This window comes from Semicossyphus pulcher, unplaced genomic scaffold (assembly GCF_022749685.1).
Source record: "Semicossyphus pulcher isolate SPU_LCO1_2020_fin unplaced genomic scaffold, fSemPul1.0.p SCAF_9, whole genome shotgun sequence".
Taxonomy (NCBI): Eukaryota; Metazoa; Chordata; class Actinopteri; order Labriformes; family Labridae; genus Semicossyphus; species Semicossyphus pulcher.
The window spans coordinates 6,828,305-6,840,629 of NW_027211770.1; the positions used below are offsets into that span (position 1 = coordinate 6,828,305).

The 12,325-nt window shown below is 41.0% G+C and overlaps 1 protein-coding gene across 1 annotated transcript in view; it reads left to right on the top strand.

Moving 5' to 3' along the window:
* Positions 1–2,882: 2,882 nt before the first annotated feature.
* Positions 2,883–12,325, top strand: part of LOC138584682 (proprotein convertase subtilisin/kexin type 4-like) — a 165,541-nt gene continuing 156,098 nt past the window's right edge. Inside the window, exons 1-2 of the mRNA XM_069656978.1 lie at positions 2,883–3,010; positions 3,742–3,917. Of these exons, the coding sequence (XP_069513079.1) occupies positions 3,747–3,917 (171 nt within the window). The 5' untranslated portion in view covers positions 2,883–3,010; positions 3,742–3,746. The remainder of the gene's footprint in view (positions 3,011–3,741; positions 3,918–12,325) is intronic.

A 12,325-nucleotide genomic window follows, 5' to 3' on the forward strand; every position in this document is an offset into this window, starting at 1 on the left:
TGAGCTGAAATGCATCATTTTGAGGCTTTGTGTTGAAACTTAAGTAAAGAAAGAAATACTGAAGTCAACATATTATGGGTTATTACCGAGACTTCTATAGCCTACTAAATAAACATCTGTTGAAATTGTGCCCCTCAGCTAAATTAAGTGACTGTCAAAATATACAACCCCGCAGGTGCATGCACAAAACCTGGGGTTGGCACTCCTAAAGGGTAGGGAATGCAGCAGTAAAGTTTTCCTTAAAGTTGGGAAATGGATGTGACCAAAAGATTGGTTAATTGTGTGTGTGTGGGTGGGGGTTGTTACATTAGCAGTAGTAGAGCAATCAGAGACTTTTTGGCTGGCAAGCTTGCAAGCTCCAGAACACTAGTAGCTAAGCATAGCCCTTTAAGCTAGCTACTTAGCTTCAGCTTAAAACTTCACCAGCCAGTGCAAGTGCAGTTACCTTTATCTCCAAATTGGATGAAGGTTAAAAAAAAAAAATTCTGAGGTCAACAAACACCAAATATTCAGTATCAAAAATATATTGTACTGCTCTAAAACATATGGCTATAACAAAGATGACATAGAATATATCTTCATTGTGGTAATTTGTTTTTAGCTCACCTAAAATAACACAAAACACACAAAACAAAAGAAAAACAACAACAAAACAGCTCATACTTTAATCTTGTTAATCACTTTTTAGAGTTAAGACTATTGAAAGTACATGAGACGAAGGACTCCTTGAGGATGGGAGCTGTCTGCCAGGATACTCTTCACCATCTTACTCATACTCTCTAGGTGTCCTTTTTGCCCTTTCTGTTGTCAGGGACATTTAAAATCACAGCCTGCCTACATTTGTAAACCCGTTATGGGAGTTCTTATCTTTTTTGATATAAAACCTGGTTATATACAAGGTTAATTCCAAGGTGGTTTAGCTAAGATTAGCTACTGTCTCATTAACAAAAACAAATTATTTTAGTTTTAAGAGTTATTATGTAAGTAAAATGAAGCCACCATCTACTTTACAACTAGTTGGTGGACTTATCTATGGTTCTCTTGACCAAATGAGATATATTGTCACTGTCAGAAATTCTGAATATGTTGAAATAACAACTATGAGGCGTCTATGAACTCGTCCTCCGACAACCACATATTGTATTCTCTTGTGGGATTGTGAATGCTCGCTCACATGGAGACCTGGACTTCAGTTACGGATTTTAAGTGCTCGGCTTTCAAGCCATTCCAAATTTCCCTGTGAGCACTAATAAAATACACCTTAATGTTGTCACAACACCTTAAAATAGTAGGCCTAATGGTATTCAAGTTTGACTTTACACAGCCATCTCTAAATTTGGTTGGAGGAGTAATCTGGATAAAGAAAAATAATGTTATCCCATGACCGGTAGTTTGACCTCTGGAAATCCTGTACGATACAATTCCACTATTAACTCCCCCCCTTTAAGGACTATAGTCAGAGGCCTGTAATGACTTTGCATAATGAGCTACATTCTCTTTTTTCATTGGGTCTGCTTTCTAAAAGATCTCTGTATTGTACAGGGGAGAGTGCTAGTCCCTTTTATCTCCAGAAAAAAACCCTTGTGGCTACAGTTTGATCAATTAAACTCCTGAAAGGGCCCCCCTCCTTTCATTCCTCTGCCTGAGAGGAATATAAAGTTATCAGTCTTCCCAAGCGATATGAGGACGGAAATAAGTAGTTTGTCTATAAAAATGTCCAGGTACTTTATCAGCGTCCCAGTAGGCCCTGGGGCCTTGACACTGTTCAATGTGCTCCTCCTGTATTCCAGTCTCATGTGCTCTCTCTTTCTCTCTCCCTCTTTTCTGTCTACTTTGTCTCTGCCGGAGGCCCGCTCTCGCTGGGTGGGGTGTAAGCTGCGGGCTCTGCACCTCAGTGGGATTGACTGGGGCTCGGGCCCCAAGTGAGGTTATCGATTTCAATCAGTGGCTTGGGAGATTGGAGCTGAATGATGCTGTAGACTTTAAACGGTGGTCAGCTGCTGTTTGTTGTTTGGGGGGGGAATGCTGCAGGAGGAGACACTTCACTTTTGAAGGGAAGTCAGATAAACATACAAACAGAATTATATATATGGTGAGAGATCTTAATCTTCTAGATTTGAGTTTTACTCGTCTGTACTGGGTGTATTTCTGGAACCTAAATGGCACAAAAAAGTGCAAATATTGCAGAATCCACACATGATCATTCTCCTTATTATCACTCTGCTGATTCTTTTCTCACTTAGCCAACTACCTGTTTGGTTTTGTCAGAAAATACGGGTTAAGAAGATCATCACTATTTCCAAAAGCTCAAGTTTTCATTTTCAAATTGCTTGTTTTGTCTGACCAACTGTCCAAACAGTTAAATGTTGAGTTAATAATCATTGAAGACACAAATTCAACAAATATATATGTTTGAGAATCTGGAACCCGACAATTAGACAATTTAACAAATGATGAAATAGTTATTGATTCATTTTCTACTGATTGACGAATTGATTAATGGACCGTTAGTTGCAGCTTAGGTTAGTACGTATGGTCAATAGATGGTTGATAACTGACATAATTTCATTCAATAAAAACAAATGTGTTCATCTAAGAAATTGATCAACGGTAAATGTTCTTGCAGAATCTGGGGGAAGGAGAGGGAGCTTAAGCCAGCACCTCGATAGTGCCTTCTTACACTGTTGCATTGGGTGAGTTTCTTGTTGAGCACTGAGAAGAGTGAGGTGACAACTTTTTTGTTCCATCACTGTCCACAGGAAAGTGCAGGCAGAAAGAAAGACTGATAAAGTTCCTGTTTTGCTTAAAGAGGGAAGTTAGTTCACACAATGAGAGAGCCGCTGTTTTTCTGCTCTCAGAAGCATTTGCATCAAGGCCAGGAGATTAAACGTGTGGGTTGGGAACTGGAGAGAGTGTGTTGTCTCGCTTGGGGCCCTCTATGCCAGAGTTCTAGCTTTCATCGCACTGGGTGAAAGATTTCTCCTGGACGTTTCACTCTCTGTGGCTACAGGTGGGTGGTTCACATGCTGTAGGTGGCAGCCACTGTGGATTTCATGCAAAAGTACAGAGGAGGTGGCTGTGGGCAAATTGTTTCACAATTGCCAATGTTCAATACTTTGAGATGCTGAATCCCACACTCTATAAACTCATTTGTGTGGTTAAATGGAATTTGGAGTGTTATGGTAATATTTAAAGCTGTAGGTGTTTGTGTTTTTAACACAAGATATTAGGATATTTCTAATGTAGTCTTCATTATAAAGAACCAATGGAGAGACAACAATCCAGTGGGATATTAGATGATGTTGCATATCAGTTTACAGAAGGAAAACTATGTCTGACATGTGGAGCTGATCTCTTAAATTGTGATTGTTGCCTCCTTTTATCGTCTTTTTTCGTGCCGAACATTTGCTGGTTCCTGCTTCTTGAATGTGAGAGTGTGTGGCTTTTCCTCTTCTTATGTATTTATAAATCAAATATATTTGCGTTTTGGGATGTTGTTTGGACAAAACAAGCTGTTTGAATACGTCAAATTTGGTCTTTTCCCGTTTATTATGACTTGTGTAGCTACTTGCTCTTCTTCCCTGTGTGACGGAGTGTTGTGGTCTTTAATTAGGGTGTCAACCTTTTATTGTTCATTGAAACATACTTAAGCAGCATTATACAAATTGATACGTAAAAAATTAAGCATTTATTTGTCTTTTCTAGTTGAAAGCAGTTTTCTCTTGTATCTTCTTCTTAAAGGCTCCATGTTCAGAGAAGTTGTCCTGGTGCTAAGCTGCCTGCTGCAGAGGACCGTAGTGACCACAGAGGGGCAGAGTGGGACCAACCAGCATGTCTTCTATGCAGTGCAAATGGACGGAGGCATCAGAGCCGCCAGATCTCTGGCCAAGCAGCAAGGACTGCACTTCATACAGCAGGTCAGTGAATGCTTTAAATCCCTCTTTTCACCTCCACCTTTTGGCCTGCAATTTACATTTTCTAAATCAAGTTTACTGAGGCCCTTTTGTAAAGACCTGCTGAAGTGCTGACTTTTGTTTCCTATTTGAGGGCTTTCATCAAATTACAGCAGCATTTCTGAATATTTCATATCTGATCAAAGACGCACAGAGTAGGCGGTCCACGCAGAGTGATACACACACACATACATATGAAATGACACATATGCACCCAGAAAGTCACACACACACGCGCGCACACACACACACACGCGCGCACACACACACACACACACACACACACACACACACACACACACACACACACACTTCCATTCAGCCAACTTGTGTTTGCGCCTGTAAAAAATCCTATATGTGGAATAGGCTCCAGTTAAATGTCTTTGGAGATAATTGGGTCTTTACCTATTTGCCTGGCTTTTAACCTGTCATGCTGTAATCTTTCACTTTTTTTGAGGCCTAGATGTGATTTATCCACATCAATACTTTAAAGGTTACTTTGGTTGTTGAGTCTGAAAGTGTGTAAGCTGCCTCAAAAACATGCAATGAGACATAAAGGCTCGAAGAAGGTCTTAGTTAGACTGAGCGCAGTAGTTCTGCTTTTTAGTAGGAGTGAGTTCAAAGAGGCAGTTCAAGGGCATAAGCTGTTTTAAACTGAACTTCTATTGATTCACTTTTATGAAAGATTCACAATCAGAAAGATTTAAAAAGTAAGAGCGCTTATTAGTTGACACCTATTCCTGCTGTGCTCTGTTGTAGGGAGGATTTATGGAAGGACTTATTTTATTTAACTTCCACTTTTCAAATGTGAAGACCAACCAATCAACACAGATACCTTTTTGATCAAATGTTCTATTTGATTATAAATGTGTAATCAAACCAACTTTACATGACTTAAAACTGAGTGAGGGTGATTCAAAAAAAAAAGTCTCAAAGAGTTTCCATAAAACGTTTTTAAGTTGCACTTCACTCATTTAAACATTATGAAACTTTTATACCTCAAAATGAGATCATCTGATATTGCCTAAAATGCGATATTGGGTATCAGCGAGTATGCCAATCAATGCACTGATCCAATACCATAACGTTTTTAATCGCATTAGTGTTGGACAGGTACTCTGTATCGACTCTAGCTATCTGAATTACATCAGGAAGGAAAAATTGGTCTTGGAATGTCTATGCTTAAAATAACAGCTGCAAAATCATTTCGATGCTAAACTTCCTTGTGATAGGGAGAAAAGTGTCTCTTTCATTCAAACTCTGCTCCCTGAATGCCTCCTCTTGCAAAAAACTTTACAGCACAGATTTCTGGCCAAATGCCCTGAAAGCAGCCGTCTCGTGTTACTGTTCTTGCTCAGTATTCTCAGTACGGACATCACGGCAGAGGTGAAGAGGCCAAAGAGGATGTTGACAGTGGATGATAAGAAGCAAAAAAAAAAGACAGTGACTGAGCAAGAGACCTGACAAAAGTAAATGTCGGACTGGCTTTTAGTCTTTAGCAAGGGAGTGAATTGTATTCTGAAACCGGAGGAGTTGCAAGAAATACCAATTCTTGCACAATAAGAGCGGATTACACTTTGTTCTTTGGTTGCAGATGAACATTCCTTCATCAGTTTTGGTCACAGAAAAGATCAAAAGTGTTCATTAAAGTTATTTAAAAGTGATTTAAGTGTTTTGACATTATTGACAGGAGTTAGGGGTGTGCCTGCTGGCCTGGTGGGAGGTTGTGTGCAGCCTTGGCTCTGGGGAAAGGGGGACGCAAGCTCATTTCAACCTTGGCCTCACTGCCTCTACCGCTGCTGCCTGGCTCATGAATAAAACATCTCTTTGACCTTTATCGGGAGTGTATTGGACAGTCAACCCCGTCCCTGTCTTTCTCTCTGCCTGTCTCTCCCTCATTGTCCCTTATGCATGCACACAAACACCTCTGCCTCTCCCTGCATTGTTTTGTGCTTTATTAAACCACTGATAGTGACCACATGTGATGGCCGACAGAAAAGCCAATCTACATGTATTTCCCATTTACATGACAACACTTTTTATGATATCAGTTATCAGATGCTGTGATCTGATCTGTAGTAGTTCATTGTTAAGGGTATGCAGGAAGTGTGTTAATAAGGTGTCCAACCTAAAACCACCATATCCTGAGAAGAGCCTAAGACAACCCCCACTTTAACAATCCCCCCAGGTCCAATGTGCTGACTGCCTTCCTTTACCTGTCTGTCGCCAGAGGCTGATGCTAAATGTCACTGACACTAAATCGCCTTTGTAAAGTCAAACCTTTAGCAAATATCGTAATATCAAGAAGAAGCAGGCCCTTCACAATTTGCTGTGATATATATTATTTTTTTGAAAACACTGAAGTGGAATGAATAGTCTGACAAGCCGAACGCCAGCTTGGGAGGATTGTGATGTCTGCTGGCATTCCAGCGGTAATGCTGCATGAGTGGAATGGGAATCAAATGTCTCCATGCTGGCGCTCAACATATTGTTGGTCTCTTTGATTTAGTGTACAGGATCCAAGAAAATGTCATCACGTCTCTCCATTGTGCAGACTTGACATATCCATTTTGCAACTGTAAAATACAAAGAAAAACAAAGCGAAATGCACAAGATGATGTCTTAATGCCACACGGACAGATTTGCTGTGATGCATTGCAGTCATTCTTTGCAGGTGTGTCTTTAGTGGCAGACGCACTGAAACCTTTCCTGGCAGTCTTTTACAATTGTAAAACACATCAAACAGATTGACTGTATCGATCCACATTTATCTTTCGCTCATCTTACACTCTGCTCATTAAGATGTTTGAAGATGGCTTATAGTTTGTCAACATTCCTTTAAAATGTGAGTGTAAGTCAGTTTATTCCCAATAAGACAAAATGCAGTGAGATTGATCCACATTTAAATAAAGAAACAAACACAACTGTTTGTGTGTGCAAAGCTTTTGCCTGTAATTATCACGGCTGTGTGGCAGTGCTGCCTCGGATTCTAAGATAACTGTTATACAGAGTCTCATCTCCAACTAAGACTGTGGTGGTGTAATGCAATCATTACGCACCAGAGAGAAAGAGATGCTCTGACTAGGCAGGTAATGGCAGCCATTACAGGTGCAGAGTTTCACACACAATGACAAAGAAAAAAGAACCTCATTGCGATCTAAAATAGATGGTTGTCTGTTTCACTTTATGGCGGCACAGAACAACACAGGGACTTGATATTACACGCTGATAAAAGAAGTCTCAGCTTGCAGGCTTACTTACAATACAGCCGACCTAGTTTTAAGTTACATGACATGGAACTGCATTGTGTACAGGTATTATTTCTTGCTTACTTATGAGTTTGCAAATCCGATTAGAGCTGGATTAGGTCTATGTGTTGCATTGTTTTTATTTTAGCTGAGATCACTGCTTCAAGAATTAAGTGCCTCTGTGTGTTTGCCTCTTTGTGTGTGTGTGTGTCTGCGTGTGTGTGTGTCTGCGTGTGTGTGTGTGCGAGCGTGCACGCAGGGTTTTTGTCTTGAACTCTGACACCAGGAAGTCCCTGGTCTCCAACCAATGGTGAAAGGCCTCCCAGATTCCTCTTCTCTCCAGTGAGGCGGAATACTGCTGGCAGATTACCATATCATTACCATATCATTAGCATAACATTACTGCGGCGCAGCTTGGCTCGCTGTCTGCGGACGTGCTATCAGCTCATCGAGAGATTCAATCCCCAATCCGCTCCATGCATCACCCCCTCCCTTCCTCCCCTCCCTCCCCTCTCCTCCCTCTGTACACGGGAGGTGTGTTTTCCATCCGAGTAAAGCAGATGTAATTGAGGTAGAGCACTGGATTTACCGGCTAAATGAAATCACACAAACGCTTCATGATCAGCCGGGGCCGCTGTCGTACACATTCAGCGAGCTCCTTCTCTGAAACCTCATTGCGCTGCACACAATTCAGAATTTCTAATATCCTCTCAGAAATAGCCTCAGTCAGATGCTAAGCTATGTCAAGCCTTACTCTGGCTGGATTACTCCAGGCTGTTATATTATGACCAGGTATGTGTGTGTGTGTGTGTGTGTGTGTGTGTGTGTGTGTGTGTGTGTGTGTGTGTGTGTGTGTGTGTGTGTGTGTGTGTGTGTGTGTGTGTGTCTGGCAAAGGGAAAAAGGCCTATGTGCCACCATACTCTCCCTTTCCTGTACCGAAGGGCACCCAGGGGCGCAAAAAGGGACACCAATCCTCTAATGGTTGGAGGAAAGGGCCCATTCCATTAGTCAGGGGGCCCAGAGTTCACCGCTGCGCCTCAGCGCGAGGAAGGTGGAGCGAGTGAAATGGAGGCAGGTGTTGGCCGGGGGCAACACAGAGGGCAACACTGCACCAGCTGCATGCTGGGAAATGCAAGGCTTTTTTCTCTCTTTCCCCATCTCCTCTCCTTCTCTGCCTATTTCTCTTCCCTCATGCTAGTACAGATGCACCTTGCTCATATAGCATTCACAGCACACATACACACACACACACACTCACACACACATCTGACTTCCTCTCATTCGCTTTTGTCCCCAATTTTAATTCATTCCTGTAAGCTTTTCTCCATTTTCCTTATCTCTTTCTTTCTCACTCTCTCCCTCACACACTCATTCACTCACGCCTATCTCCATCTCTTTCATTTTCGCTCTCTCTCTTTGCTTACCACCCCTCCTCCCCTTGCTCATGCCTCACTCTCATTTGTAAATGGAGAGAGGACTTGAGTGAGGAATGTGTGGAGATGATGTGGTTTCCCTCCCAGGTGGGAAACTGATGGGAGAGGAAGGCAGAGAAGAAGAAGAAGAAGAAGAAGAAGAAGAAGAAGAAGAAGAAGAAGAAGAAGAAGAAGAAGAAGAAGAAGAAGAAGAAGAAGAAGAAGAAGAAGAAGAAGAAGAAGAAGAAGAAGAAGAAGAAGAAGAAGAAGGGGGTGAGGAGGAGGAGGAGGAGAGCAGAGATGATGCTACCGCTCCCTCTCTTTCTCCTCTGCTCTCTCTCTGGGTTGAGATGATGTATGGCTGTAAAGGCCACATGTTGGCCGTGTGATGGATTAAAGCACTTTGTAGGAAAATTACTGAGAGCGCCTCAGCACACCCAAGTCTAGCCCTTAATAAAACTCTCTTCAATATTGAAATGGAGAGAGAGGGAGAGAAAGGGAAAGAGAGAGAGATAAAGAAGATAAAGGAAGATGGTGAGCAAGAGCAGGGAGGGGTAGTGGAAGCACACAAACATACTCGTACTCTTTTAGGTGATGTGGAATATTGAGCAATAGGGTGTAACGGTATGTTGTCTAGCTTTACTGTCAGGTTTTACTACACGTTTGTGTTTGGGTTTATAAAAAGAGCTTTTTATGAAGTGTTTCTTTATTATAACCTCTCTGGATGAACTTTGATGACATGTGTCTCTGTTACTGCCGCTGTCAAATGTATCATCTGCTCCGGTTTTGATGATTTCCAGCCAAGAGGCTGAGAAAGTTAATAAAATAAGAGAGATTCAGTCCATGCACGTGCAATGTGACGGTGAAACTCACTTCATGTCATTATTCATTTTCAAAAGTGCATCGCTGTTTTCATCAGTAAAAATAAATAGTTCTTAATTATTCTTGTGCTGCAGAAAGTGAAGTTTATTTTGGTTGCTTGTTCTTAGTGAGAGTCATAAAGGACAGAAATAAGTGAGGCCGGCCCGTACTTACTTTGACTTGGAATAAAAAAACTTAGTATGTGGGTGTAGAGTGCAGGAAGCCTGTTTATATAATTCCCACGTATTGTAATGACATCACAGTGATACATTCAGCTTACAGCACTTTAAAATGCCTGAATATATTAGTAACTAATCAGAGGAATAACATCCACTTAGTTGAGTTGCTTTATTCACTTTTAATGTCAAATTATTATCATTCTGCAGGGCTGAAACGATTGTATGTAACAATTTTAAAAAAATAAATAATTTCAATCATTTCTCAAACAAGAACTGGTTCCAGCATTTGCAGTTTTTGTCATAAATTATGGCAAATTGAACAAGTTTTGTTTTTAGAGGATTTGATGACGTCACCTCTGGCATTTTTAACATTTTATAGACTAAATGACGATTCTGTAACTTAAGACTATAATCAGCCCAGCAATCAACACTGAAAACAATTGTTGATAATATTTAGACGAGTAAAAACTGCAGCCTTATTGTATCATCAGTTAATGTTTCACGCTATCATTAGCAGTTAATTTGATGTCACTAAGTCATTGTTCAATTGTTAGATAAGCACATGTTTATCATATACATCTTACACATATTTTTATTCTTGTAAACCATCTTGGAATTGTTTATCTTCTTTTTGGTCTTTTCTTGAATTGAGTGCCTGCATGTGTTTTGTTTACCTTCTTAGGACTGAAGGCATATTTTTTGGCTTTAATCACGTCTGTCTCTTTAATTAGTTTGTATCGCTGGCAGAATGGAAAACTCTTTTGGGGGTCTCTTTAAAACCTGTGTGATCATGTTGGGCCATGTTTCTTGACCTTGCTCTGCTTCTTGTGACAAACTGAAATCAGCATGTAAAATTTACTCAAAATAACTCTGAACACTTGAGCAAAAACTAATTGCATTTTTTTTTTAAAAAACCATCAGCCCCTTGATTTTTCACTTTAAGATGGACTTTTAGACCTCCCACCCCCCATCTCCTGCATTTCCTGCCAATACTGTAACCAACAAGGCTTAACTGCTCACCCCATTTAGCCCCAAGCATCCCCCTCCACCCCCCAGCCCTCCTCCTATCACTCCTTTCTGCTTCTCCATATTTGAGGCCGTGGAGGCCGCAGCCCCTGTAGGGCTGTTAGTATACACACCAGCTGCTGTTTTCTCCATAGGGTGGGCTGCCTCACGTGGCTTTCACACACTGCTTCAATGACTCTTGATGTCTGTGTTTGTTTTTGTTTATCCTTCATGCTTTTCCCTTCCAACCCTCCCTCCATCACTGTTCCTCTTTCTGTTTGTCTGTTGGAGTCTGTCAGCAGCAGCATGCATCCTGTGGATGCCTCAGCACAGAGAGGACTCAAAGTCCAAATCAAATGCTGAAGTACAAATAAGGCTTTTAGTCATGTTTGCTTTTGAAGGCGACCATGGAGATTTACTATCTTTTTAGACTGATGTCGGTGATAGCTTGTACAATTTTGTAAACACTAGCATGTAGTGTTTTATATATAATACTACAGTGTGACTGAAGGTTGCCCGCTAATAGTCGACCAAACATTATTCTCTGGACAGAATCATCAGAATTAATGCAGCGTGAACATACAACAGTTACCTGCGAGTTACTTTCATCATCTTTTTTTTTGTTGTTGTTGGTTCTGAACTGTCTAAAGCTTTCTTTTTTTTTTTACTTGCACATGATATCAATATTAGTACAGCTCCAAAATCAGAGCTACTTGAAAGTCTCATGTTTCTGGGATTGCTTTTTGGCCATGCCGCATGAATAATCATTCTGCATACAACCATATGAATGGTCAGGACCGTACTTGGACTGAAAGTGACTATTATTCAAAAAAAAGGTGTTGGACAGAAAAGCCTCTTGCCGAATTGTCTCCTAGGGTTGCATGTGTGATCGCAAATGGCCAAATCTGTTCACCTGGACTTTTTCCTGCCTGCCCCGTAGTAAAAAGTCAGCGCAAAGTCAGGGTGAGCCGATGTGTGAACGCAGCAGCTAATAGTCAGGAACAATCACACTAGTGATTAGACATTTTGACGTTGTTCTCGCTCAGCTGAGTTTGCTGCTTTAGACACTTAACCGCACACCTCACTTGTGTTATGTTATGTATGCTTTCCACTTTATGTTCGGATTGCAGAAACAACCTTATATGTATCAATAGTAACCCAGACACAGTCCCTATGATGGACTCCTTCTCCTGTGTGCTGTGCCCATGGAGCCCCTCCCATACCTAAACCAAACAGAGTATTTCAGGTTGTAAGAGTGCACCCGACACATACGATCTCCAGCTGTGTGGGATGTGTAAAAGGCAAGTCCAGAAAATGTCAGGACCTGAATGTCTGGAAAATGTCTGGATCATGGAATCAGGAAATAGTGTTTAATACTGTAGCTGTACTTGTTCCTGAGGCTGAACACTGGGTAGATGCTACAACAAAATAAGAGAGCCACTATGGGATAATTAAAATCCTCTTCTTAATTGATTAATCTATTATTCTTATTTCAATCGCTCTTTGCCTCCAACTGGCATCATTGCAAGTGATTTTTGGGTGGGGTCCAAAATTCTCAAGTCCAATATTTACCCATAATGCAAGCCAAGTCTGCAGCTGATCCAAGTTGTAGTCGTGGATTTATTTATTTATTTAGTTTCCTTTTTATATTTTGTGGACAATATGA